Below are 27464 nucleotides of genomic sequence, written 5' to 3' on the forward strand. Positions count from 1 at the left end.
AGAGGAGTTTGGCTTCAAGGTCATGGGCTGAGGGCCGACAACACGGCTACATGGGGAAAGGCACCTACTCCAAAATTTGGTGACATGAGTTTGATCCCTGAGACCTGAACATATTCCCCTATAAATTGCCCTCTGATCTCCACAGATCTCTCAGCACTGCCACTTACTAAGTTAATTAAAATAAAAATTATTAAAACCAGCGTTTGACAATTATTCCCAGCATGAGTATGAACTGAGTATTCTTTAACAAATGTGTCACATCCTGTGGTTTTAAATACAAATTTAATCAGCATTTGACCTGAAAACCATTGCTTAACATTCAAACATATTAAAACTGTTATTTCAATGTTAGAATTTTACATAATTGGTGAAAAGACATTTATGAACTTAAAACTCAGTGGGGCTGGAGACGGCTCATCAGTTAAGAGTGCTTGCCACTCTTGCAGAAGACCTGGGTTCAGGTACCAGGACCCACACAGTGGCTCACAACTACTTATAACTCGGGATCTTATGCCCTCTTCTTGCCTGCTTGGGCACAAGACACCCATGTGGTGCACAGACACAGATAAATTCAGGCACACACATTTACATAAAATAAATATTTTAAGCCAGGCGGTGGTGGCACACGCCTTTAATCCCAACACTCGGGAGGCAGAGGCAGGTGGATCTCTGTGAGTTCGAGGCCAGCCTGGTCTACAAGAGCTAGTTCCAGGGAAAGCTCCAAAACTATAAAGAAACCCTGTCTCGAAAAACCAAAAAAAAAAAATTTTTTTTAATAACTCAGTTAATGGTTTAAAAATACAGCAAATATCCCTCTTAATATGTCCAACTTTCACCGATGCCCCAGCATGTGAACTTGTCCAAAAAGAGCCTCAATGTTGAGGCCTTTCCATGGTAATACCAAATAATTCCAGTCCTCTCTCATCAGGCAAAAGATGGGCCTGAACCAGGCAAGGCTGAATACTTTTCTCTTGTGAGCTGGAGCCTCTTTTTGGGTAATAATACAACTAGACATGCATCCAAGGTCCAGAGGATTGGGAGTGATTGGGCCGTGCCTAGAAAGGGATGCAGACAGCCAGTTTGCAGATGGGATCTGGACAAAGTAGAGAAAATAGTAAAAAATAAAATAACACTTGTGAAAGAATATGGAGCCCCAGAGGGAGGAAAATGCCAGTTCCTGGAGACGCTGCCGTTGCCAACTCTAATTCCTCATGAGTGCTGACTGCCTGCTCCTCATGTATTCTAAGGGAGCAGCTGAATAAGAAAGTTCCCTCTAAGGGGCCAGAATGAGCCTGCTTTGATCATATATACTTCTGAACGAAGCCGTGGCATCTTAAAAATTCTCCGCATGTAATGGCAGCCATAGCAAGGGAACATTTGATGACAACTCCTTCCTTGAAATACCTCCATCCAAGATTTGTGGTCGTTCTTCAGAGACTACCGACATTTAAGTTTGATGTTAATTACACTATCAGCTTAGATATATACTGCCCCAGAGAAAGTCAGGCCATCACATTCTGTAATTCAATTCCTTTGCAGAAAATGAGTTGTAAAATTTATGAGTCACTTTACGCGTTCCCTGCTCTCCGGTATGAAGATGCCCCACTTTTTTTGATGAAGAAGAATGGCAGGCGCTGCACGCTCTGCCTTCTCCTTGGCATCTATTAACATTTGCTGTCTTTTTAAATTTTTTCCATGCTGGTCTTCTGACAAACACTGTTCAGCAAGCTCTGATGCCTCTAGCAATTCTGTCAAGTCTTAGCTAGTTTGCGACCCAACATAAAATTATTTCTGATTTCTGATACATCACTGGTCCATTTGTCTTTCCATCTACAGGTCAAGGTAAAATAAGATGTCATACTTTCTTTTGTTGGTGCTGTGGTAAAACACCTTGACAAGAATGACATAGGGAAAAAGGGTTTATTTCGGCTCAAAGTTCAAAGGGGTAGTCCATCACGGGCAAAGTCAGGCCTGTAACGGGCTCAAAGCACTGGTCCCGTGACATTCACAGCACAGAGAGCGACCACAAATGCACGTTTCTACTCAGCTCCCGTTCTCCACTTATACAGCTCATACATCATCCCAGCCTGGATATGGTGCCCACATTGTGGATTTTCCTCCCTTCACTAACAAGATGGAGAAAATCTCCCATGGTCAAGCCCAGAGGCCTATCTCTCAGATAATCTAGATTTTGCTATGCTGAAAATTAACACAACTATCACAGACAGAGGGTATAAAAAGAGTTTATTTCAAAGGCAGGAGAGCTTAAAAACAGATTCCTGCATAGTAGCTTGCAGGGCATCATTAAGGAGAACTGTGCAGCTTGCACTGAAATTTACCTTAGTGAAAAGGATTTGTGCCATGGGTCTGAGGATAGTGTGTTACAGAAGGTAACTGGCGTCGCCATTCCTAGTTTTGGGATATTAAATGCTTCTTATAAGCATGGAAAAAATCTTTCCATTTTTTTTTAAATTGCATTTTACTTATTTTTTTAAGACTTATTTATTTATTATGTACACAGTGTTCGGCCTCCATGTATGCCTGCACGCCAGAAGAGGGCACCAGATCTCATTACAGATGGTTGTGAGCCACCATGTGGTTGCTGGGAATTGAACTCAGGACCTCTGGAAGAGCAGTAGGTGCTCTTAACCTCTGAGCCATCTCTCCAGCCCTCCATTTTTTATTTAAAAAAGATAAATCAAAATTTCTTTAAAAGTTGTGAGCAAAAAGTATCTGTAGCACAAAGGAGGCTGAAGAGTAGGAAACTAACTCTATTTTAGAACTCTAGAAACTGCTTTATAATGTGTTGTTTGGCATTCCTAGCCATTTCAATTCTTCCAGCTAAATTCAAGTAGAATCCAAAGGCTATCAAATCAAGCCTTCCATTTTCCTTTGCAAAATTATTTGAAAATGGATGAGAAATGCTCAGAATTTAAATAAATGTGCCTGAAGCTTTTCTTTCCTCGTGTGTTCTATTAGCTAAAAGAGTAATACTTTTGTTTATAAGGAGAACACTAACATAAAAATTTGAATTATTAAATGTTAATGGTTTCATTTCATTTTTATGTTCCTATATATTAAAATTACCAATATTTATAACTAAGGAGCTTATAGAATATTGTTGTTTTTCCATAGCTTTTTGTTTTGAGACATGGTCTCATTACACTGCCCCAATGATGCAAGCAATTCTCCTGCCTCAGTCTCTTCAGTCACAGGGAGTAAAGGTATGTACGCTGACATCAAGCTACAACTGATTTATTTTATTTTATTTAAGATTGTGTGTGTGTGTGTGTGTGTGTGTGTGTGTGTGTGTGTGTGTGTGCTGTGTGTGCACAGTTGCCTGCAGAAGTCAGAAGAGGGCACTGGAGTCCTGGCTCTGGAGTTAGTGTCAGTGGTTGTGAGCTACCAGATATGGGTGCTGGGAATAGAATTCAGTGTAGACAGAAGTTCTAAATGTTGTTTTATGTAGAAATTCTTGCCAAACGTTTGAGCACCATTTGCAGATGGAAGTTTGTCTCTTTTTAAAAAAATTACAACACTCTTTGGCCAACAGCTCAGGCTTATTATTAACTAGCTCTTAAAACTTAAATTTATACATAATTTTTTATCTATGTTTAGCCTCATGGCTTGGTACCTTTTCTCAGTGAAGCATTTTCATCTTGGTTTTTCTGTATGTGGTTGGTGACCTGCAGACTGAGCCCTTTCTCTTCCCAGAATTCTTCTAGTCTGGTTGCCCCACCTATACTTCCTGCCTGGCTATTGGCCAATCAGCATTTTATTAAGACAATACTAGTGACAAATCTTTACAGTGTACAAAAGCATTATCCCACTTAGTTCTCTGGAAGAAAATTAAGTCCTCTTAAGTGCTGAGCCTTCTCTGCAGCCCCTACAGTAGGTTTAAAACTAACTCATTTTGTCCAGTTACATAATCATGTCATGTTTTTAAATAAAAGAAAATGGCTTCATGCCTTCAAACACATCTGTTTTTTTTATCTAATCATGTCAAATGTCTCTAGAATTAAAACAGATCTTTTTCTTAACATTGATAAGAATTTTCCCAGTATTTCACCACTATATAGTATTCTTGCTTTTGGTTTGAGATATGACTCCATGATGGTCAAATCCTCATCTATTTTGCAAATAAACTATTTTTCATAAGGTCTCCATGGTGCTGACATAGGCTGTATCGTGTGCCCACGAGTCCTCCTTAGGTGCAGGTAAACAACTGAGCCACTACCATGACCACAACTGGCACTGCCTCCTCTGAAGGATAGAGGGTGGGGACCACACTTTGCCCACAGAGGGGCACATAGCGCTCTTCTTCAGCAAACAGCTTACACAGCAGCAGAGCTCAGTGCAACTGCCTGGACATAATCACCTTATCCTGTCTAGAGCACCTCTCATACATTATGGGCAAGGTGTTCAGGGTCCCTCCAAGGGATGCAACACAGAAAAGCCATGTAAATGGTATGGTATGGTTTACTGCTCAGTGTATTTGCTTCTCCCTGAAGACAGTTTATTTATGTGGCAGCCATTTTTGCCAGCAATAAGGTCACATACTACATTTTCTGGCTGATCAGGGAAAAAAGCTAGAACATAGGTCAAATTCTCATGCAGAAGGAGAAAGAAGTTTGCTAACTGGGACCTGCAGGAGACTGATATTAACTTGCTTACAATGGAGTCTTTCGCTATATCCTGGATTATACTTGCTAATCATCGCTGTTCAGAGCGTTAGCTTTGATATTCATATCTGAGATTAGATGCACATGGAAGAAAGTTTTCCTGCCATGTTTGGATATCGATGTCTTTAAGCTACCTTGCTATTTTATGTGTATGTATGCATGCCACTGCACATGTATGGAGGCCAAATGGCAACTCTGTGGAGCAGATTCTCTCTTCCACCAGATCAATGTACAGATGTATCAAACGCAGATGGGGAAAAAAGAGGTTGTTAGTATTTTTCTGTTCCTTATTGCTTTTAGTAAAGTTTCAAAAAAACGTTCTAAGAACTGCTTAGTTTATATGCAGAAAGAAGAGGAAATGGAACTATCTAGATGTTCAGGGTCTGTGATATTGAAGAGTTACTTTGCTGCCTCAAATGTTCATAGAGATAAAGGAATGGTAAAAGTAAGGGTATTGTCCTCGCAAACAACTTTTGTATTTCTGCTGGCCTTAAGGTGGTCTTTGTAAAGATGAGAGAGGAAGGTACAGATAGAAGGAAGCAAAGGGCTAAAGCTTAGGTGCTAGGACTAGAACAGATGTTAGCTGTGGTTATCTACACAAGAAATGAACTGGGAACAACTAGGCCACAAGCTTACTGGGTTTAAAGAAGCCTGGTTGCCACAGAAACCATGAGTCTGGCCTGGAAATGTCTGTCTCTTTGAATTCCTTAAAGCAACATAGACTCAAGCCTTCAAACCCATCCCTGTTGAAAGAGTTGTGAGTGATGGGTATGCTAGTGGGGAAATACACATCAACAGTAATCTCTGATGTGGCCAGCAGTGGTTATGGGCAAAGTGGATTCTCCAAGGGGAGCGAGCTGGCCAGACTGCCCGACCAGAGCCAGTTCTCACTGATGAGGAGTGAAGATGGCTGTGTAGCAGCAGCCGTGTGTATCCTCATTAGAGACCGTTTCACAGCAGTAAACCCGGTGCCTGTGGCACCAACTGCAGCTGGGGTTGGGATGCAGTCAGTTGTTCAGTGGTTTCTATGACACCAGCTATCCAAAGTCACTTCACACCTTACTGGAGAAAAGAGGCTACATCTTGCTCTGCCCTTGGTCTGGAAACACACCCTTACCCTCTCCCTGAGTCTCAGTTCAAACGTGGGGTTTGAACTCTCTAGTGGTTCCCAAATCCCTGCAAGCCTTCCGTTCTCCTCCTCACCTCACCCCTGCTCAGCTCCCTCAGGGCAGGGCTTGATCGCATCTCCGGCTAAAATCTCGGCACCCAAAACTGACTGTAGTCTCTTGGTGATTATTTGTTGAAATGAAAGGAATAATTAGGTGCTTGTAATTTCTGAATGTTGGAAGTTAGATTATTCTTGTTAGTTATTTCTATCACCATGTCACCAATGGCAGGTATTGACTTGTGTGTGAGAAAATTGGGATAACGCCTTGTAAGGTATCATTGTGTGTTAGGAAAGCTAGCCTACAGTTTGTCCTACTAGTCAAGTGCAGTTATCTCTAAAAGTAAGACATTGGGTCTCGTTCTTGCTGTGTGTTTTAAGGCTCAAACAGAGGAGCACAAGATGCAGCTCATTGGTAGTGCTTGCCTAGCAGGGACGAAATCTGGGACACAATCTTCAACACTGGGGAGAAAAGTGATTGAGATAATGACAAACTGGAAGATTTCCATTTTTTTAAATCGCTGGTGTTGGTTAATTTTAACGCAATGACCTGATACACCTTGGACATCCTTCATAGTCTCCTAAAGCCAAAATTCAACAGACTGATGTAATTACCACTTACTCAAGGCAGAAGCTAAAGTTCGCCAGACAGGATATCTGTCAATCCAAGCCAACCTATATAAGACTCATGCCAATCGGTGTGCTGAGTGGCCAGGATGTAGTGGCATGATTAATATTACCTGTGGCTTCCTATTGGCTAGAGGGACTGAATGTGGCAGAGAGGTAATTACAACACAATTCAGCAAGAGCTATTCTTGGAGACATGTAATATTACAGAGGACCATACCATAGCAGACAAGCAAAAAAAAAATCAGAAATACGTGCTTGGTTATCAGTGAAGCATAGACTCAAAAGTGTAACTGGCGACCAAGTGAAGACGGAGTGTTTTCTATGTCAGAGAGTGTGCAACTAGCCGTCCTATTTCCACCCATTATTTCTCTTTCCCTCTGGATTTATTTTCTGGCCTATAGGCTAACTCAAATATCCACTATGGTGATGGAGCTTATTCGGGAACCTAGCACAGAGTCAATGAGCAATGAAAGCAACTGAGGAGTGGCCAGTGGGACCTGGAAGCAAGCCTACATCACATTTACAAAAGCTTGATTTTCTGTAGAAAAAAAAAATATTTTGACTAACATTTTTTGGAATCCGTTAGAAGCATCTGAAATGGATGACACCAAGCTGTTTGCCTAAAACAATGTCCCAAGCCTGAACTGGCATGGATGTGTTCTGAGATTAAAATAGAAACGTGTTTTGCTAACAGAAAACAACTTGGAAATCAAAGAGACGTTCAAGCTGGAAACATTTTTCCTTTTCTTGCAGAAGATTCCTAGTTTTACACACACCGATAAATCAGGATAGGGCAGCCACCCTGTCAGAGAACTTTTCACTAACAACTCAAGTAGCAGAGACCTCAAACAGATGAGTTTGGAGTGACATTTGTAATGGAGCAAACAATTTCAACATTTGTAAGCACCTACTATGTGCCAGACAATGTTGCAGGCACTAAACAAAGATAGCTATTCTTCTAGGGTTTGCCTTAGAGCAGAAAGACCACGTATAAACAAATTATACAGTAAGACAAAAGACCAGTGGGATGGGGAAAACGCCCAGTTTAGTGGGAGGTGACGCCAGAGGGGTAAGATAAGAATTTTAAATAGTGCTCATATTTGGCTCCTCGGGTGATTTTTGAACAAGCTAAAGAAGTGAGACAGCTGTACAAGGGCATGCCTAGAGGGTACCAGAAGGCCACGAGACTGTGAACTGAGAAGAGAGGGGATAGGATAGTCACTGGAATATGGTTTGAGAAAATGACTGGTTTAAGTAAGTTTCAGTGATACTCTAGGAAAAGCGTGTATTTTCACATGAGCAGTCCTTCGGTTTAATGCTTTTTACTCTGCAGCAATTAGTAACTATTTCAAATGGTTTCACAGAGGTCCCCTCATGACCAGCCACCACAAGCTGCCTAGGTGGTAACAGCCCTTCCACGGCGAGGGTGGTGGGGGACAACTTGGTGGAGTAGAGCTGCGGGAGAGAGGAACAGTTTGCACGTTTCTTCTTCAAAACCGACCTGAGATGCAAACACCTTTTTCAGGAAAAAGGCACAGGGCTACGCCGGCCCTGCTCTTGAAGCAATCTCTGCCTTAATCAGTTCAAGAACCTCTGCTGTGTTGGTGCCTAAAGCTTGTGTTCTTACCCTGCAGCCCGCCTGTCTGGGGAGCCCCCACCTGTCTGAGGGACCCCGCAGAGAGCGTACCGCCCCCCCCCCCGCCCCAACCTCCCGCAGTTTTCTTCAGGCTCACCCTTTCAGGCAGGTCCCCCAGCTCTCCCTCTTCCAGGCTGTGCTCGCAACTTTTCTTGCAGCCCGGGGCAAGCGCCACTCGTGGCAGACGCTGGTGGCGCGCGGCGTCTCCACCCCCTGAGCTGCCCCAACCTCGGGGGCCCGGGGAGGGGCGAGCCCCGGCGCGCGCTCAGGGCACGAGGGCGCCCGGGCAGGGAGGGCGGCGGGCTGCGCGGCTCGTCCCTCCCGCCTCGCCCCTCCCCGCGGGCGGGCGGCGCGACTCCCGCCGCAGCACCTCCCCTCGCCAGGAGGGAGCCGGAGGGGCTCTGCCAGCCCGCCGCAGACCTGCCCGGCTGCGCGTCGCGCCCTGTTGTCCCAGCAGCTGAGGGTGTCGCGCCGAAGGAGACCCGGAGATCCCGGGACGCACGGCTCCCCGTAATCCGCAGCGCCCCACGTCCTGGCCCGCCGGCATGGCTGTGCTCCTAGCGGCGGTGCTCGCGTCCTCGCTCTACCTGCAGGCAGCCGCCGACTTCGACGGGAGGTGAGATGGGTCCCCGGCGCCCTCTCCTTCCCGCAGGGACCTCCGATTGCTCAGCCCCGTTCGGGACTGGGGAGCCGGAGGCTCGTGCCCCGCTTGCGATGAGCGCAAGCCGGCGCAGGGACACAGGTGGCGAGTGGGGCTTCCCTGCAGCCCGCGGCCAGTGCTCAGGGTGGACTGTGTCCGGAGGGGAAACTTGCAGGTGACCGGGCGGCTCGACAAAGAGTGGCAGCGAGGACGCGACTCGGGAACGAGGGGCACCCGCGAGCTCCCCTCTTGATTTCTGGAGGGGACGGGAGCTCAACATGAGGACTAAGGGGACCCTCCGTGCGTGTGTGTGGTGTGTGTGTGTGTGTGTGTCCTCCAGAAGGGACAGAAGCTCAATATGAGGATTGAGAGGGGACGCTCCGTGTGTGTGTGTGTGTCCACGCGGCACCACTCAGACCTGGCGGGCCTGACTGATGCGTGCTCTGACAGGTCCCAACAATCTCGAGCTGGGTCTCCGCTGTCACTGAGCGTGTCCTCCCAAGACCGCGGCGCGCTCTCTCCCTCTGAGATCCCTCGCCCTGAGTGAGGGTCGCTCCCCTCAGTCCCTGCTGAAGGCCTCAGCTGGACAGGTTTCCCGCTGGTTCACCCCGCCACCCACCCCGCCTCCACCCCTAGAGCCTGTCCCTCAACTGCCTTGAAGATGCCGCACCTTTTTACCTGCAATCTTGGAACGAATCAATTGCAGGATTGATTGGCTTTCCCGGAGGGGAAGCCACGGAGCGCGGAAGAGTGAAGGCAGAGCTCCTTGTTCAGCACCTGGTCGGAGGAAATAGAAAGTTAGGGGTTATTTTGTACCTTGGGCCTGAGGGTAAAGAGAAGATGAACTGAAAAGATAAAGAGTTTAAGGAGAAGTGGGAAGCAGTCAGGGGCTAAGGCTTTTTTTATTAAAACCAATTCTTTGCCCACTCGTGAACTCATGGTGCATTGCTTTGGGGCACACATTCCCAAGAGGTACACACACTTGTAAATGTATTACTGTTTTTAAAAGGCGTCCAAAACAGCCTATTTAGATGTACGGGAGTAAGACAGTCTGGTAGGTGTGAATCTAAACTGCTAAGGATCGCACGCTAAGCATTCTCTGATACGTGGGGTCTGCACCTTAAACTTGCAGTCCCTGAATTGCTGATGCAGACAGCTTGCAAAACACGAAGAAACTTTATGCGTTCCCCACAGTTTAAATTCCTTGGTTTTAGACCTCTCTTAGGGCATGACAGTGATGGGAGGGGGTAGTTGGATCGAAATGAGTTTTGTTGCGTTTGATTTTTGAATAGCCTCTTCTTGCCCATTTCCTTATCTGTCCTTTATACTCAGCAGAAATTCTTTCTGCTTTGCCAGATCTGTTATTCAACGCTTTTCAGTGTACGGTGGGTGTATCCGTGTATGGTGTATTAGTCGAAACTGCCCCCCTCTCCAACAGCTGTGGGTCTGGGAAATCTGTTTTATTTCAAGCTTTCAGAAACTACCCCGTGAATGGTGGTGGCCCGGAATGTCTTGGTTTCAGCTGGCACTGCTTCTCTTCCTACTCCCGTGTGCCCGGTGTGTGTATGTTTAACTTTACAGTCAGAAATTAGATCGTTGGAGAACTATTACTGAGAAGGTGTCCTGTCCTGAAATTCCTACCGACAGTAAGGCGTTTGTAGCAAAGTGCTGGGTGTGGTTTAAGTAGATTTTTCTGCGTAAAACAAAGAGAGAACGATTTTAAATCTCACGTGTCTTTATTTCACATTTTTTTGTTTGTTTGTTTGGTAGGTGGCCCAGGCAAATAGTCTCTTCGATTGGCCTGTGTCGTTATGGCGGCAGGATTGACTGCTGCTGGGGCTGGGCTCGCCAGTCCTGGGGACAGTGTCAACGTGAGTATCAGATCTGGAAGCTCCAATTCCTTTCCACCATGGTTCTAGACTTTACTCTGCACTTTGGAGGGTTTGCTATTACCAAGCAAGTCTTGGCAGTGCAGATCTGCCCCAAATCCTTATTCTGTCCTTTTCCAACCCAAAGCACCTGTGTCATGGGTGCCAGCTTTACCATTCATTCACAGAAAGCCACCTACCATGCTGTCTGTTTGTTTATTTTATTGTTTTATGCGTATGGGTGTTTTCTTGCATGTATGTCTATGTACCACGTGGGTGTTGGGGATTGAACCTAGGTCTTCTAGAAGAACAGCCAGTGCTCTTAACTACAGAGCCATCTCTCCAGCCCTGTGCCACCCATTTAAGCTTTTGTCCTCAGCTTCTTCCACTACAGGGTTCTTATCAGGCTTCTTTCTTCCTTTGCTCCAAGCTCTGAGATGAAAATGAGATAATGTGTCTAGACGATATTTACACTAAATAAACCTGGAACTTAAGAGTACCTATAAACTCTTCATCGGAGCTAGTGTGTAAAATGACACACTTGCTATTGGCAAGTGTTTTTTTTTAGGGAGAGAAGTTGTGCTGACATCTACATGGGCCAACCAATAGGGTCATGGAAAACATCATTTGTAAATTCCATAATAAATCAAAGCCTCAGAGTCGGTGCCAAATCAGAACACTGATTTCTGTTTTACTCGTGATCAAAATAGACACATGCCTGGTAAAGTTCCTCCTCGTCCTAAACAAAAATGTGAGTCATTTAGCACATTTTCCAGATTTTACTTAGTTCTGGATCTCAAACATTTACCCTGGTCTTCCTGTTTTTTTTCCGCGCCCCCCCCCCCACACACACAAAGAGACACCCCAGATGATCAAGATGTTTTCTGGGGCATCTTTTGAGCACAGCATCTTGTAAGATGAAGGGAACTGAGCTGGACTCCACATTGGGACATCTTGTCGGGCGTGAGGTATCGTAGAGAAGGACAATGGAGGGGGCTTGAGGGCAGTGGCAGTGTGGGGACTCCAGAAGATGAAGGGTTCCATCGCTATTATCAACAACACTCTGGTGTTCAACTTTGTTGAGGAAGGAGGACGATTGTCACAAGTTAATCAGTGGACATTCAGGCTGTTGTCTCCTGTTGGGGACAGGCAGGTGAAGAGGACTAATGTTTGGCTTCCTATGACATAGAAGCACTGGCCCCTTGCTTGCTTGGGGCATTGCCTCCTGCAAAAGAGAGATGGAGTTTCTGGTTTCTAGTCCATGAAAGGACCAGGCAACATTGTCCTGCTTTGACTGGTTAATCGATTCAGATTTATCGATTAAGTTGTTTCAGGGGGAAATGATCCAAAACAGGACTGGCCCCTGGCAGGATGTAGCCTTCTGCCAAATACATGATGGTGCTAGAAATTCTGGCAGTCAGAGGCAGTATTAAGGTTGATGAGCTACAAGGCTAGATTACCAAAAGAATAAAGAGACCCAGTCGTGAAACAAACCAATCCTCGATGAGAACAGGGTCAGACTCTTTGCAGGAAGAAGCTCACTTGCCTTCTTCCCTGCTGAAACTCTCAGGAAACTGGCAAATTCAACAGTGAAGGGCCTAGAGGTCTGTGCAGTCGCCCGGCCCCTCCCAGGTCAAGGATCCATGCCCTGGCAGAAGGCCCTGTGCGGCGGTGGGCACACCTTCACACCTGCCCCAGAGGCAGGGATTAGGAGAATGTAGGTTCGATGCCAGGTGTGTTGAAAGAATTCTAGGGTGAAAACTCCCGAGCTCTCTGGAGAAGTCCTGCTGTGGAATTCCCCAAGCCACACTAGGAGCCGGTCCTATTTTCCTGTACCAAGTAATTAAGATTTCAAGTATGCACTAGCTTGGCAAATTTGAATCTGAACAAGTACGGAGGCCTTTTAAAGTTACAGTGGCATTATGAAATATCATCCCAGAGATTTCTGAGACCTTTTCTTTCTTTCGTGCATTTCCTACCAGATTGGAGACGCTGTCATTTTCAAAGCTTCCTTTTGTTACTAAAAGAATGCCAAGTAGGGGCATTGGGCATTTCTCCTTTCCCCTTTGTTAGTCCTGAGCCTGCGAGGGAAGTGCTGTGTAGGAACTGGAGATTAAAGTGGTCACATTACAGAGGTGTAAGATTGTCTTTGCCACACGGCTGTTCATCTGCAATGTGCGAAAGTTCAGGAGCCAGCATAACCCGGGGCGGCATGGACGTAGGGTCTAGACAGCCCGGTTTTAAATTCCGGTTTGACCTTCTTGGCTGTGTGACTTTGGTTGAATAATTCATCATGCCTGTACTTCCTCTGTTGTCTTCATCTCTAAAATCAACCTGAAATATTACACACCTTAACGGCGTAGAACCCTGAAATGAGCTGTCGTTTGTATAGCACTGAAATTCTTCCTGGCTTGAACAAATGCTACAGCTGTCCTTGGTCATGTTCAGTGTCCATGCTGAGTTCAGGAAGAGTAAATATGTGCTATCAAATTCTGAGTTATTCAATCAGGAAAAATACACACTTTGTGTTACTGCTGGCTAAATTAAAAATAGTTCCGAGGTTCCCTGTCTCAAGGAAATGAAGTTTCTTCAAATTGAAAAGGGGCCTTGGCCTTTAACACCAAAGATGGCAAGACCATAAGGATGAATTAAGATTCTGTTTTCCTTCTGCAGAATCTTAGATGGTCCAAATGTCTCCTATCAGCTCAGTCTGCCTTCCTTTGTTTTGATCTAAGGTGGAGGAATGTGAGGGCAAGAGGTCAGCTCAAAGGGATGCAACAGCTCCAAAAAGTGGCTTGCGGGATGAATGAAGTCTCTCTAAAACACTCCTGACGGTTATGCCTTCTTGAAACTGGAAGTTTTGCATTCAATTCAAGGAAGACATCTCTGATTAAGTCTATGTGATTTCTAGCCTGGTTCTAAAAAATATAACGTGAAAAGTATTTTTGGCTCTTTAACTTTTAAAATAATCTGAGTGTTCTTTTCCATGCGGCTTGCTTCCTTATCCAAGGTGCCATGGTCCTCTGATTGACTCATTTTAGGATTTTCCTTCAAAACAACACAGCAAAACAAATGCTAACTGTAACCACTCTGTGTAATAGGTGGTTACAGTTTATCTCTAAACATAGGTGTTGCTGGGGGAAAGTGGTACCCATATTGTCTACCGGATCTTATAACCTTTGGGTAGAGACCCTTCAGTGACTGGCTCCTCCATTGGGTTCAACATTCATGACATGTCTTGACCCAACAGTCACCCGCGTCAGATATCTACACCAAACCCTCTCCATCTCACCCCTGCTTCTCCTTTTCCTGGACTTGTTTAGAAAGACTAGCATTGCAGAGTCATGGAATTGTCTGACCTCCCCTCTGGCTTGCCATCATTAACTACAAAGCCGAATTTAACTCGGGAACGTTCATCGTTTTCTCCAGGACTTGCCGAAGGCCAGAGTAGAACAGCCCAGTGGGCATAGGGTCTGTCCTCATATTTCCTGCCTGTCACCCAGAGCCAATCCCAGCATTCCTACCATGCTGGAAAGGCGTGACAGTTTCCAGAAATAGGCAGGCTGTGTTTTCATAGTTCTTTTTTGGGTCAGACCCTTGGTGTCTTTCTATTCTCTGACTCTTTTGTGTTCTTGGCTCCTAAATACATCTCTTGCTCATTGAAAATTCCACATTTGATTTTCTAATTGTCTTGGGCTTTAAAGTTATTGGATATTAATGGGGTTCTTTATTATCAGATGAAAATCTCTTACGATCACTATTGGTGGCTACATACTTACAGCACACATTTCCTCGGTCTCTCAAATATTGTCACAACATGTTTGCTTCTTGCATGTAATTTTCTGTTATTTAAGTTTCCCCTCATCTGAATGGCACATTTTATATGAATTATGTTAATTTCCTCTCTCCTCCTGCCAAGTAGAGACTTTTGTAGTTGAGGTTTCTGTGTTTCAGTAAAAGGAGTGGATAACTTGGGGGCTTGGGATGAGGCCCCACTTTTGTAGCTGCTTAGCCACCTGCCTGCCTGCAAAGGTCATGGAGAACTTCCGTGATGAGAGGAACACAGAGTGTGTGGCACCAAGCACTATGTTTTCTCCCTTTGCTGTGGAAACCAGGCTGGACATACGGCTCAATGACAATAGTATTTTTGTTGAGAGCACTTTCCAGAGCTTAGAGTTCTCTGACTGTCAGGGAACTGAAGGAGATGATATGGATTAAGACGGTTTTGTATTCTTTATCCTTAAGAGCAGGGAAATTGTAGATATTTGTGTTGTTTTGGGTGGAGGGTAGGGAAAGAATGACCCTTACAAACACAGACAGATCTGTTAGTTCTGGGCTCTTTCTTCCTGTCAAGTCTCTTAAGTTAGTAAAGGCTGCAGCCGGACAAAGCCCACCTGAAGATTTTGGACTTATCAACTCTAAACTTAAGGTTAATAAAGAAGGGACTGAGAATAGCAAATCATCCTGAAACCGTTTTTGCAGTCACCTGATTGTTGGCGTTAGACTGTATGCTGCTTGCTGGTGCATGTAGACATAGGATTGATCAGCACACTATTGAATTGCTTCTGTATTTCAAGTAAGAAGCCCAGAGCTTCACTGCAGCAAATGAGGCACTTAATTTTATGGTTGTTCTCTTGTGTCTTCGCTCAGAAACTGAGTCTTGTAGAAAGAGATGATTTCTTTTTTGATCCTTGCATGGGTCATTGAGTTTTGTCCTCATTCACACCATTTCATGAAGTGTGTCTTTGGTAAGTTTAAATGATTACTAGTAAATTAGAAATTCTTCTTTTTGGCCCTGAGGATCAAACCCTGGGGCTTGAACCTGCTGGGCAAGTGCTCTGCCAGAGAGCAGACCCACCTAGCCCTCAGGTGAAGCCAACTTGGAAAGTCACACATGTTATTCCCCTCACAGAGGTCTCCTCTAGCAAACATCTTTCCGTCCGTAGCTGACAAGTAAAACCACTTTTGTTACACATAGATTCTGCCTTATATTAACAGCTTATTTATAACTGTACAATTGTATGTGTCCCAAGAATAACTGGGAATCTGGGGTAGCTGTTCTATCTGGAGCCATATTGGAGACAGCTTAAAGGAGGTGAACATACTCCATTGTCCTGAGTTCATCAGCTTCCTCTCCTCATTATGAGATTAGAACAGAGACTCTCTTTTGTTTGTTTTTAAGGTAGGAATAAAAACAAGACTGTGGATAATTTTAGAATTAATTTTATCACCAAACCTGAATCCCCAAATCCTTAGGAAGTGAGGTTGGGTTTGTTGTTGTTGTTGTTTTCTAACAAAGGGTATTCAGCCGCCCCTTCCCTGGAAAGACTGTTTAAGAACACCGAGTTCCTTGAGTGACCTGGAGTGGTCTAGGAATGCAGATTCCAAGCCCAAAGCAGTGTTGAAGAATCTTGACCTTTTGAAGCAGGTAGTTTTTGAGTGTGTGTGGTCTTCAAAGTGAAGTTGTAAAGAAACAACTTTGCTCTTTCTTTCCACAGTTAGAACTGATCTTTGCAACAATGCTATTAAGAGCCCCTGATTTCCCAAGCTCCTTCCTCCAGTTAATTCAGGCAGCTCTTAACCTTTACAGAGTAGAAGTTTTAGTGCTTATCAAGCTGAAGGGCTGGGCAAGTCAAGAGGAAGCATGGTAGACTCTTGAGAGGTAGTGACCAGGTCTCTCCTCACACCCCTGGCACAGGAAAACACCAGCCCTGCACACAGGGACCTGAGAGCAGAATGCTGCTACTCAGATACCAGATCCTGCAGCACACAGCAGGTGTGCTTCTTGCTGTCCCGCACAATGTTTCTGCTTGGTACTCTGTCTGCAGGGTTCGTGCTCTGTGCAGTTCAAGTCAGACCAACTGCTTTTGGGATGATGGTTAGTGATGTTGACCCACTCCATGGGGCTCCCACAGCGAATAAGGATGGTATTCAGTGCAGAGATTGAACTTTACTGTCTCCTCCACAATGCAGAGGTAACTTTGCCTTTTCCTCTCTTCTTTTTCCGCATTCAAAACTTACTGTAAGTTTACAAATACAGAAATCTATGCAAAAACTACAGAGCACTTGACAGTTTGCAAGTCATCCATGATAAGTAAAAATTAGTAAGAAAAGGGCAGCTCCGCTGGCGCAAGAAATCCAATTAAGTCAAATCAAACCAAATCAAAATGCCCATTGTTTTATTAAGAATGACGCTCTCTGGCGGCCTAGTGCATGGCGGAGAGACAGGACAGCAGGGAGCACATGCAGACCCGAAAACCACTTGTTTCTCCCCTGGAAGCTCACTTTAATACCTGTGGGAGTGGTCCTGACCCCCCCCCCATGGCATGCTGGGATTTGGAGTCCAGACCAATACAACTCCCAGGCCTAGGGTCTGGGATGGATGCGAGGGGCTGGGGGGCTAAGCTTCCGACTTAACAATCCATCCTTGCCGTGGGCCATGTTGATCTTGGTATCATTGCAATTTTAGTATATATGCTCCTGAAGAGAGCAGGATCTTTTTTTTTTCAGTTGTTTGTAGGTTTTTACATTTTCCCAAAGCTTTTTTTTTTTTTTTTTTTTTTTAGAATCTTGATTTTTTTTTTTGGAGAGGAAAATGTATTCATTTCCTGAGATAACCACCCCTCAGAGAAATAATCGCCATCAGCGGTCCTGTATGCCTTTCAGAGATATTTTTCATACTCTGGGTCTCTTCTCTGTCTCTCTTGCCACCTACCTGCTCTATACAAAAAGAATATAGTGGATAACCGTGTTGAAATAGGAGCAGCAGGGCTGTGTCCCGCCACCCAGCCGCCCGCACGGCTAGCTTTATACCCGAAATAATTACACGGAAACTGTATTCTTTTAAACACTGCCTGGCCCATTAGTTCCAGCCTCTTACTGGCTAGCTCTTACATATTAATCTAACCCATTTCTAATAATCTATGTAGCCCACGAGCTGGCTTACCAGGAATGATCTTAACCTGCATCTGCCTGGAGTGGGAGAATCATGGCAACTCCTTGACTCAGCTTCTTTCTCCCAGCATTCTGTTCTGTTTACTCCGCCTACCTAATTTTATGTCCTATTAAAGGGCCAAGGCAGTCTCTTTATTTAACCAATGAAATTAACACAAAACAGAAGACTCTTCCCCCATCATAACCGGCTCTGTGCCTTCACTGCAGAACATCTCAAAGTCATTTCCTTGTTATGTGGATGTGAAAAGTCCCTTTGTATGGACTCATTGTGTAGCTGCCCTGGAATTAACTAACCAGTCCTTTCCTGCTGGGTCTGTGCACTGCTTCTAAAATAACTTTGAACGTAATGTTGAAATCTGCTGAGTTACAGAGTTCTAATATGTAGGAGAGACAAATGCTTGTGTGTGTCTGAATGGCGCACATATTCTTAGCTCTGGTCAGTTAGAGAATGGTTTCTCACTCAGTGATGCTGAATCAAGAGACTGGTCCATTGCTTATTGCTTGATTTTAGGATGCTCTCCGTCCACCTCTCTTCCAAGGAAGCCTCTTGTTAGTCTGATCCTAGTTTCCTGTTTCTCCTTAGACATTTGACTGATGTTGGTATGGTGGGCTGAAATTTGTCCCTTTGCCAATATCTCCCCCTGGCTTGTAGCCATCAGGTTGTCTACTCTTCATTAAGGTAGAGTCTTTTTTACTTGTTAGAAAGAATCACACTCTCTAAGGACTTTCAACTTCAGCTCTAATGCAGTATCCCTGTGCTCGTGGTGTGTGCTGTGTTCCCGGATCCATAATCTCTGAAGGAGGAGTAGAAGCTAAGAGTGGAATGCTATTTGGGACACATTGTAACAAAAAGACCAAAAGCACTTATTAAAAAGAAAATGCTTTTAACACTGCGGGGGGGGGGGGGATGGAATTACATTTTCTATTGTCTATTTTTGTTAAGTTATTTATGTAACTCATCCTTTGTAAAAGAAAAATTAAGGTAAGAAGTGAACATTTAAGTGAAAAAATGAAAAGGGGGGGTGGAGGGCAGGAGGGAAGGAGGGAGAGAGGGAGGAAGAGAGAGCCCTCTGGAGCTGCAGTCATGGTAAGTATTTGTTTCCTTCTTGTTTTCTTGACTCTAAGTTCTCGTCTCCAGTAGACATTCATTGTTCCTTCCTAGTCTTTGCAGTAATGCCGAAATATTTTTAAGATTTTTCACTTAAGATCAGCAAAAATTAAAACTCTTCTGCAGCTTAACAAAAGTGTTTGAAGACCAGTCCTTACAGGTTCACGTAAACGTGACTCAGTCCTTTAAATGGCTTTGCAGTTTGCTGTCACGCAGATGTTCAATAAGAATCCCCTACTCATATGTAGCAAGGTAGTTTTCAATGTTGTGTTCTTCTAAGATATACCAGCTACAGTAACTGTCTGAGCGTGTGTCATCATCAATGTTCCATACAGCAGAGTATGGGGGAACTCTACAGTGATATCCTGTTCCGAGAGAGAGAGAGAGGGTAGGGGGAGAGAGGTAACTAAAAGGAGAATAAATCTTGATTGATTTTATAAAGTGGCATTTTCTGCTCAGTCACTTTCTACTTTTGGTCCCTTTGAAGATGCCTTAAAAGATATGCAGACCTGATCTCCTTAATCCTATTTGTTTTTGTTGTATCTTGTTTGGAAACTGGCGCTTTTTCAAAATCATTTTCATCGTACATTTGTTTGTTTGAGACAGGGTTTCTCTGTAGCTTTGGAGCCTGTCCTGGAGCTAGCTCTTATGGACCAGGCTGGCCTCGAACTCACAGAGATCCTCCTGCCTTTGCCTCCTGAGTGCTGGGATTAAAGGTGTGCGCCACCACTGCCTGGCTTCATCTTACTTTTTAAAAAGTAAGAAACGAATGTTTAAGTAAACAATGAGAGACAGAACAGGAGGCAAGCATTGTGGATAGAGTACGTGATCTCCTCCTGATCTATCTGGATCTCACAGAGGGCTCTTCTGTGTAAGCCGCTTGGGCCTGGGTAGACTGGAAGAGCCTGAAGAAAGTACTGTGCACCTAAACTTCAGTCTGCACTCTTCACTACAGTGTGAGGAAGGGCTGGATCTCATGGACTCCTCGCCAAGCTCCTTTAGCAATGGGACATGGAATCCTGGTGCATGTACAGCCTGTAAGATTTCTCTTAGTCCCTCCCTTCCTCTGTTTCTCCATCTCTCCCCTCTTTGCCCCCCCCCGAAAACAAATCATCACAAAAGTCCAAATAGTAACAAGAGGATGGTGTGTGTTCTGAGAGGGCTCCAATCCAGTAAAGACCCTGTCTCCTTAGGAGAAGCAGAGACACCTATTCTCCAGACACCTACACGAAGCAGCAGTTTAATGTGCCGGGATTCTCACCTTGAACAGCCCTGGAGGAGAACTCAGGAGTTAGCATTTTCTACTTAATCAAAACAAATGAAGGATCTTCTTCAAAGAATAGTAGCTAGCCAAGACGGTTTAGCTTGTGAAGAAAATCAGTTGCACTGGTCTACAGTGGTTATTAGTGCTTCTCTAGGGACATGTTGGGACAAGAAGCAAAATAATTGTACTTACTAAAACGTTGCATGTTATGAGGTATAGCATTTTGTTAAGTAATACCAAATATAATTTTCTACTTTAATGTATTACAGTATCATTATAGATTTTTTATTTCTATACTTACTGTTACTAATACATAATTAAAGAGACAATTATGGTCCTTATAAAGTTCCCATTGAAGCCAACATAGGCCCAGATGAGTTATTATGGTGTGTGGAAAAAACTCATAAAAATCATCTGTTTGTTCATTTCCATATCATTTCACAGTCTTTATAAAGGATTTCAGCTTTAATTTAGCCTGATAAAATTATTAAATCATTGCAATTCCAGTGGAGGAAGATAGATACAAATATGATCAGACTTATTTTTAGCTTTGGAATATGGTAGATGATTTTGGGAAACAAATAGATATTTCTGTTTTATCAGAAGCTCTTGCTTTCCAATGTAGTTGGTTATACTAAAAGTCAGGACTAGTCTTGGTAGGTACTATACTTTTGACTACGGATTTTACGTAAATGATTTTTGTTGGTAGAGTTTAAAGTCAGATAGTTAATTTGGTCAGTGTCTCTCTAAGCATTCTATGGAGTAATGGCAGCAATTCTGCAGAACTGGCTGTTTTCCTGTAGAAACATGACCAGACACTGTGGTTGGCCAGGGTTGCCTTCCACAGGTGTTGTCCATGGACTCTGAAACCTAAACAGCTTTTCACCACATTTAAAATTGGGCGAGTCCACAAAGGGGAGGAGAAGACCACTCACACAGCTTAGACGAAGACATCCTTTGTGAAATCAGTGTCGTTTGTTCCAGCCATGGTGGTGCCTGTCTTTGATCCCAGTTGTCTAGAGGCAGAGGCAGGCAGATCTCCATGAGTTCAAGGCCATCCTGGTCTACAGCGTGAGATCCAGGACTGCCAGGGCTACACAATGAGACCCCTGTCAAAACAAAAACAAGACAAACCACAAGACCAGCAACCTTTAGTCTTATTTTATAAATGTTAAATTCAAAGTCAATGCCTTCTCTAAGTGCTAGTTAGAGGTGTGCACTGCGAAGCTGACAGCAACCACTCTGCGCATAGATTTTCTTTTTCTGTTTTACTTTTTATTTAACTGAATTTTTTTTTCATAAAATATATTTCAATCAAATGTTTTCCTCCCCTCTTCCTCTCTGATCCTTCCTACCTCTCTATCCACCCAACTTTATCTGCTTTTATAGATTTTCTTTTTCCTTTTTTTAAAAAATAAAGCTCGTTTTTATTATATATTTTGTCTGCATGTGTGTCTGGGCAACATGTCCATGCCTGGTGTCAGTGGAAGCTGGAAGAGAGTGCAGATTCCCTGGAACTGGGGTTACAAATGATTGCGAGCTGCCACGTGAGTGCTGGGAATTAAGCCTAGGTCCTCTAGAAGAGCCCCCACTGCTCTTAATTGCTGAGCCATCTCTCCAGCCTCCTTTTCTAATTTTTAAAATTGTATGTGTGGGGGGCAGGGGCAGGGGCGTAGGTCCATACACATGAGCACAGCTCCTGCACTGGTTGGAAGAAGGCATTGGATTCTCTGGAGCTACAGTTGCAGGTGGTTGTAACTGTATGTAACATGTATTCACATGGTAGTAGTAACTCCATGTGAATGTTGGGAGCCAACCAGGTCCTCTGCAAAAGCAGTTTGTGCTCTTAGTCACTAAGCCATTCCTCCAGCCCCTAGAGTTTCTAAATATAAGCTTCCCACAACCCAAAATCTTCAGTATCTCCTATTTTGATATATACTTACATTAGTTAATATTTTTACTGGATAATTGCATTTTCCATGATCTATGGTATTTTGAGAATTTTCTTTCATAATATGTTTAAAATTAGTTAATGCATTAAACTACTCACTGTATCTTGGGATCTATCTACATATGGCTAGGGATTAAAAATTCTGATATATAGTTTCATTCTTTTATTTAAAATTGTGTTTTTGAAGCCAGCATGGTGGCACATGCCTTTAATCCCAGAACTCAGGAGGCAGAGGCAAGTAGGTCTCTGTTAAGTTTGAGGACAGCCAGCCTGGTCTACAAAGCCGGCTCCGGGACAGCTGTGGCTGTTACAGCAGAGGAACCGTGACTCAAAAACCCCAAATGAATAAGTAAATAATAATAAATAAATAAAATTGGGGTTTAAAACAGTTTATTAGCAAAGAGAATGTCAAATTGCTGAGAAGTAATGTATAGGTTTGCTAAGTACCCTGTTCTCTGAGCCTGTGAGTTCTCTGCCTTTAATAGTCATGAAGTAACAGCCTGAAAACTCGGCTCTTCGCGGTTCTTAAATACCTGTGTTCTGCTGTCTGTCATCTCTGATGTTTGTGTGTAACTGTGCCAAGCTGGGTAATTGACTGTGAAGAGATTTTCCCAGATGAATGCCAAGTTTTTGGCAATGAAAACTATTAAATTTAAGACTGGGTTAGGATCTGGCAGATAGAACATTGCTCCTTTCCCTCTCGTACCTATCCCAGTGAGGGCTTGGCACCTGGCCTGCTGGGCCACATGTTTAAGATGCTCTGTGCCTCAGTCTACCTCATGGGGTCATTGCACTAGCCACCAACTTTGTAGGACTTCATTGTTTCCTGTCCAAAGGTGTTAAATGGCCTAACAGCTGGGCATCTCACAACCTTTCAGTGCAAACTTAAACTGCAGTAAATTAAACTGCCAACAAAAAGGCAGGCACCGTGGATACTTATGGTTTTTGACGCATGGTATTGTATTCTCACCCCTTGTCTGCTTCCCTCCTCTTCGTTCGTTTCCCCCTTCCCGTTATAATTCCCACCATACAGTCCAGGCTGCCCTCGGACTTGCCATCCTTCTGCCTCTGCCTCTTGAATGCTGGTATTGCAAGTGCATGCCACCACAGGTGACTATAGAGATTGTTCTCCATTACTGGAGAGAAAGCCCGGGACTCACACACATGCTAGATACACCCTATATCACAGAGGTATATCTTTAGCATTGTCTGAAGCTCAGGGTTGTCTCCTAACCCACAGAGCGGGGCTCAGTAGGCAGGAAAATCTAGTCACTGAATGGTTTACTTGATTTGGTTAGTCACAGTTTCATAAACTTATCAATGTACTTATTGATGGTAAGGGTATGGAGCAGAACTCGGTGCATTACCAGTGAGAAGTCTTAGATGAACTGAAGCAGTCTTTTGGAACCCGTTACAAGTGGCTCCTCTGGAGTCCTGAACTAGGAACCAGTGTCTTTGCAGACAGAGTTGAGTGGACTTAACTCCCATGACCATTTACAGTAGCTGTGGAGAAACAAATTATCAGGAGAAGGGGGACAGAGTTCTCCTGTGTTATATCTTCATCCTAGGGCTTCTCGCACTATACTAAGACGCAAGACACATGCAGGCAATGTATTGTTGGCAACTTTTCAAAAGTTGGGCTGTAGTTTACCTATGAAAATGTCCTTATCCATCAACAGAGAATGGACCCCAGAAACTTCTTGGAAGTCATCTAACCCCTGTTTTTTGTTTTGTTTTGTTTTGAGTTTTTTGTTTGTTTCTTTGGTTTTTGGCTTTTTAAGACAGGATTTCTCTGTGTAGCCTTGGCTGTCCTAGAACTCACTCCATAGACCAGGCTGGCCTCAAACTCACAGAGATCTGCCTGTCTCTGCTTCCCTAGCACTGGGATTTAAGTTGTATGCCACCACTACCTGGCCATATTTCGTGTTTAATATTTCTTTAAAAAGAAGTTTTGTGTGGTTTTAAAATATGAACGTTAGAGTATGGATATTGGTTGAGACTTAAACTAGAAGCCCTGAGAGGTGTGCGTACCTGCAGCAGTACATTTACTAAATCTGGGTGTTTGGCAGCTCATGTTAATTTCTAAAAAGTGGCCTAGCCTTGAGATAGTATAAGGAGGCAGACTATAGAGAACTGTTGGGCTCTACGGTACTAATAGAGCTAGGTTGAAAATAATGATGTTTTTTATCCTGCAATGACTCCTTTTTTTCTTTGTTTAACATAATTTAAAGTATTTTTCCTGATAAATTATTCAAAACTGGTTATGGAATATATTAAAGAAATAATATTCTCTTACATTTTATTTCTTATGCATAATCATGGCCATACACACATCTTGTAAATATGCCATCTAGAATGTTCTTTATGCTTTGATTTATTTTCAGTGTTTTTTTAGATGATACTTACAATGCATTTCATTATTTTATTTAAATATATGGGTCACTATCAAGATATGATGAATTATTTTAAACTAAAGGCAATAAAACAAAATGCAAACTAGAAACACAACCAACATGAGTAAAAATATCTAACAAGCAAAGGCCAAGGAGATAGATCAGTGGGCCATGAGGACCTGAGTTTGAATCCCCAGCACCCATATTAAAAGCCATGTGTTATGCACTTTGCTCTAACTCCAGCATTAGGAGGGGGAAGCAAGCAGATCCCAGGAGGGAGCTTGCTCACAGCCAGCCTAGCCTAATGGACCAGCCTCTGGTTCAGTAAGAAAGAGACCCTGGCTTCAGGCAATAAGGCAGAGAGCAATAGAGGAAGACACCCTGTGCCCTCTGCATGTGCGTACACTGGCATACGCATCCCTACACTCGCATGCATGCAACACACACACACACAGACACACACACTCATGCATACATGCTTGCACACAAATCACATCACGTATAAACAAACAAAAAGTCTGGCAAGCAAATGTAATGCTTGCTTCTAATAAAACTGTGGAATCATTCTGAATGAATAGTTACAATTATTGCTTTGATTGAGTCAAAGTCCTAAAAAAATTTTATTCTGTTACTCCATTAAAAGACCCCATTAAATTACACAAATACACAAAATAGTCATACCTAAAGTGGATGTTTTCTAGTTTAAAGAGGGAAGACAGTCATCCTACAGAGAAGTAATAAACATCTCTTCTCTCACCCCTAGGACTCTAAGCTGGTCCAACACTGACCACTGTTTGTAGTGCTTTGAGTTTCTTCCCTTTTCTTTCATTTAACGGGGATATTTATGCGTCTCCAAAAGACGTGGCTGAGGTCTTACAGTTAATTCTTGTTGCTATTGACAACTAAAGCATCCATGCAAGAAGACAGTGCTGTGCAAGGGAAGAAAACAAACTTTCATGTGTTCTTCCCAAAGCCGGAGAGAAAAAGGTAAGTGAACAGCTGCCAATGTAAGTGCTACCAACCCTGGGTATTGATTGAGCCAAAGTCTTAAGAAAAATTTTCAGATGCTCTGTCCAGTTTTTATTTAAATAAAAGGATACGGACTCTAGGAAGCAACAGTAAATGTTTTGAAAATGTAATATCGAAAGATACAGTATCAAAAAAAGCTCTGAAATATTTCATTAGAATTTGAACTATAGGTAGCCGACGAGATGGATGTCAATGTGGCTCAGTGGGTAAAGATGCTTGCTGCCCGCCCTGAGAACCTGAGTGGGATCCCCAGAACCAATATGGTTGAAGGAGAGAACCAACACTGCTAAGCTGTCTTCTGGTCTCCATATATACGTTGTGGTATATGTGCACCTATACACACACACATGCGTGCGCGCACACACACACACACACACACACACACATCCACACACACACACACACACTAAAAATGTTTTAAAATGTTTCAAAAGAATTTGGACTGTAGACAAATAGCATCATTTCAATTATTGCTTAATATTTTTGTTACAAAATGTTTTCTAATAACAAGACGATGACTAAAATACTACTATTTTAAACATGTCCTAGATTTTTGTTTGTTTGTTTCAGAAAAAGCCCTGAAAGTTGAATGTGTGTAAGTCTCCGGGAATGTAACAACTTGGTCATACCCAAGACCTGCCTCCTTACAGAGAAAAGATCTGGAATTTCTATTTTTGGCCATTTGTTTTGCAGCTCTCTACGTCTTAAGGCAGAGACTAGCAAGGATAAGGTGCCAGCTCAAAGGTTAGATGAACATATTTCTTGACATAATTCTGGCTAATATATGTCTTGAAAGCCATAACATCTAAATGATCCTCTGTGAAGCTATAAGCAAGGCTTGACATTACTTGGTTTTGAGTGACTGTAACTGGGGGGAACTAGGCCACAAAGATTTTTATTTTTATCTGCTTTTAGTTATTCTAAGCTAACTTTAACTAAGTCCTTAGGTTAAATAGTCCCTTCAAGTGTTTCTTTCTCCCTCTTCTTTTATAAATCTAACAAACTGACCTCCATTCTAACCTAAAGGACAGTTTAAATTTTTAACACTGAAAGACACAAATGTAGAACAACAAAGTCTGCCAAATGAAATTACTAACGCCAGCCCCTCACTAACCTGTGGGAATTGTGTTCCGTGTTCGTTAGTTCTTCATGGAGTAATTCAGGTAAGAAATACTTTTTCTTTTATCAAATAACAATCTGTACATTGACCATACTTTCCACCTGATGCTTTGGTGCAAAAATATTTCTTAGTTAAAAGGTTCGTACAGTGAGAAAGGCCATTTGCAACACTTTCACCATTTTAGTGAGCAGTTCTGGTAAGATAAAACCAAATGATAGCGTGCAGCTGCCTCTAAGGACATCACACAAGGTGGTTGCTGTAAGGCAACATCCCATGTCACTGGAGACCCTTTAAAGGTAGGATTTCAAGAACATTTGATGAAAAAGTCAATTGAAATAGTCAGACTTTTGGGGAAGGATTTCTGGCCCTAAGTAGAATGCTGCCTATAGAATAATCAATCTCTCTCCCTGTCTCTCTGTCTCTCTCTGTCTCTCTCTGTCTCTCTGTCTCTCTGTCTGTCAGTTATCTATGTACCCCCAGGACAGCTTCAAACAAACTCACTATGTAGTCCAGTCTGACATCAAATTCTGAATCTTCCTGCCTTGACCTCCCAAGTCCTGAGGTTATAGGTGTAGATGACCAACTTTCTAAAAATAATTTCCCTTAAAAATTCTTAATTAAGATATAATTAAATTATTCTCTCCTTCTTCCAACCTCTGTCATCACTGCTCTAATATGGATGGTCTTTTCCCCACAATTATATAAAAATAAGTATATAAATGCAACTTACTGAGTCCATATAGCATTGCTTGTCGGTATGTGTTTTTAAGACTGACCACTTAGGGATTGGTTATATTGGATGGTCATTTAGAGGACTCCTTCCTGAGGAAGGCTAATTCTCTCAGTAGTCCTCAAGTGCCTGCAGCTTTTCATCTAGGGGTGGTGCCTGTGATATTTCCTCCGTCCATATTGTTATGTCAACTGATGTTTAAACAGTTCTTGATGAATGTGTTGGTCCACGTGAAGATCACAAACGGAGCTTGGAGCTGTGTTTCCCTGCATTGTAGGATGAAGAGCATACTTA

The 27464-nt window shown here is 43.3% G+C and overlaps 1 protein-coding gene and 1 long non-coding RNA gene across 6 annotated transcripts in view; one reads left to right on the plus strand and one right to left on the minus strand.

Annotated features, from left to right (window-relative positions):
• LOC142854897 (uncharacterized) overlaps positions 1-8415 on the minus strand; it is a 57352-nt gene extending 48937 nt beyond the window's left edge. The window contains exon 1 of one of the 2 annotated variants that reach the window (XR_012911385.1): positions 8211-8415. This is a non-coding gene — a long non-coding RNA (uncharacterized LOC142854897). The remainder of the gene's footprint in view (positions 1-8210) is intronic. The other variant, XR_012911384.1, reaches the window with a different exon arrangement.
• A 54-nt stretch (positions 8416-8469) lies between these two features.
• Npnt (nephronectin) overlaps positions 8470-27464 on the plus strand; it is a 65796-nt gene continuing 46801 nt past the window's right edge. The window contains exons 1-3 of one of the 4 annotated variants that reach the window (XM_075981305.1): positions 8470-8729; positions 10524-10624; positions 26014-26064. In XM_075981305.1, the coding sequence (XP_075837420.1) occupies positions 8659-8729; positions 10524-10624; positions 26014-26064 (223 nt within the window). In that variant the 5' untranslated portion in view covers positions 8470-8658. The remainder of the gene's footprint in view (positions 8730-10523; positions 10625-26013; positions 26065-27464) is intronic. The other 3 variants (XM_075981307.1, XM_075981306.1, XM_075981308.1) reach the window with 3 other exon arrangements.

Source organism: Microtus pennsylvanicus, chromosome 7 (genome assembly GCF_037038515.1).
Source record: "Microtus pennsylvanicus isolate mMicPen1 chromosome 7, mMicPen1.hap1, whole genome shotgun sequence".
Taxonomy (NCBI): domain Eukaryota; kingdom Metazoa; phylum Chordata; class Mammalia; order Rodentia; family Cricetidae; genus Microtus; species Microtus pennsylvanicus.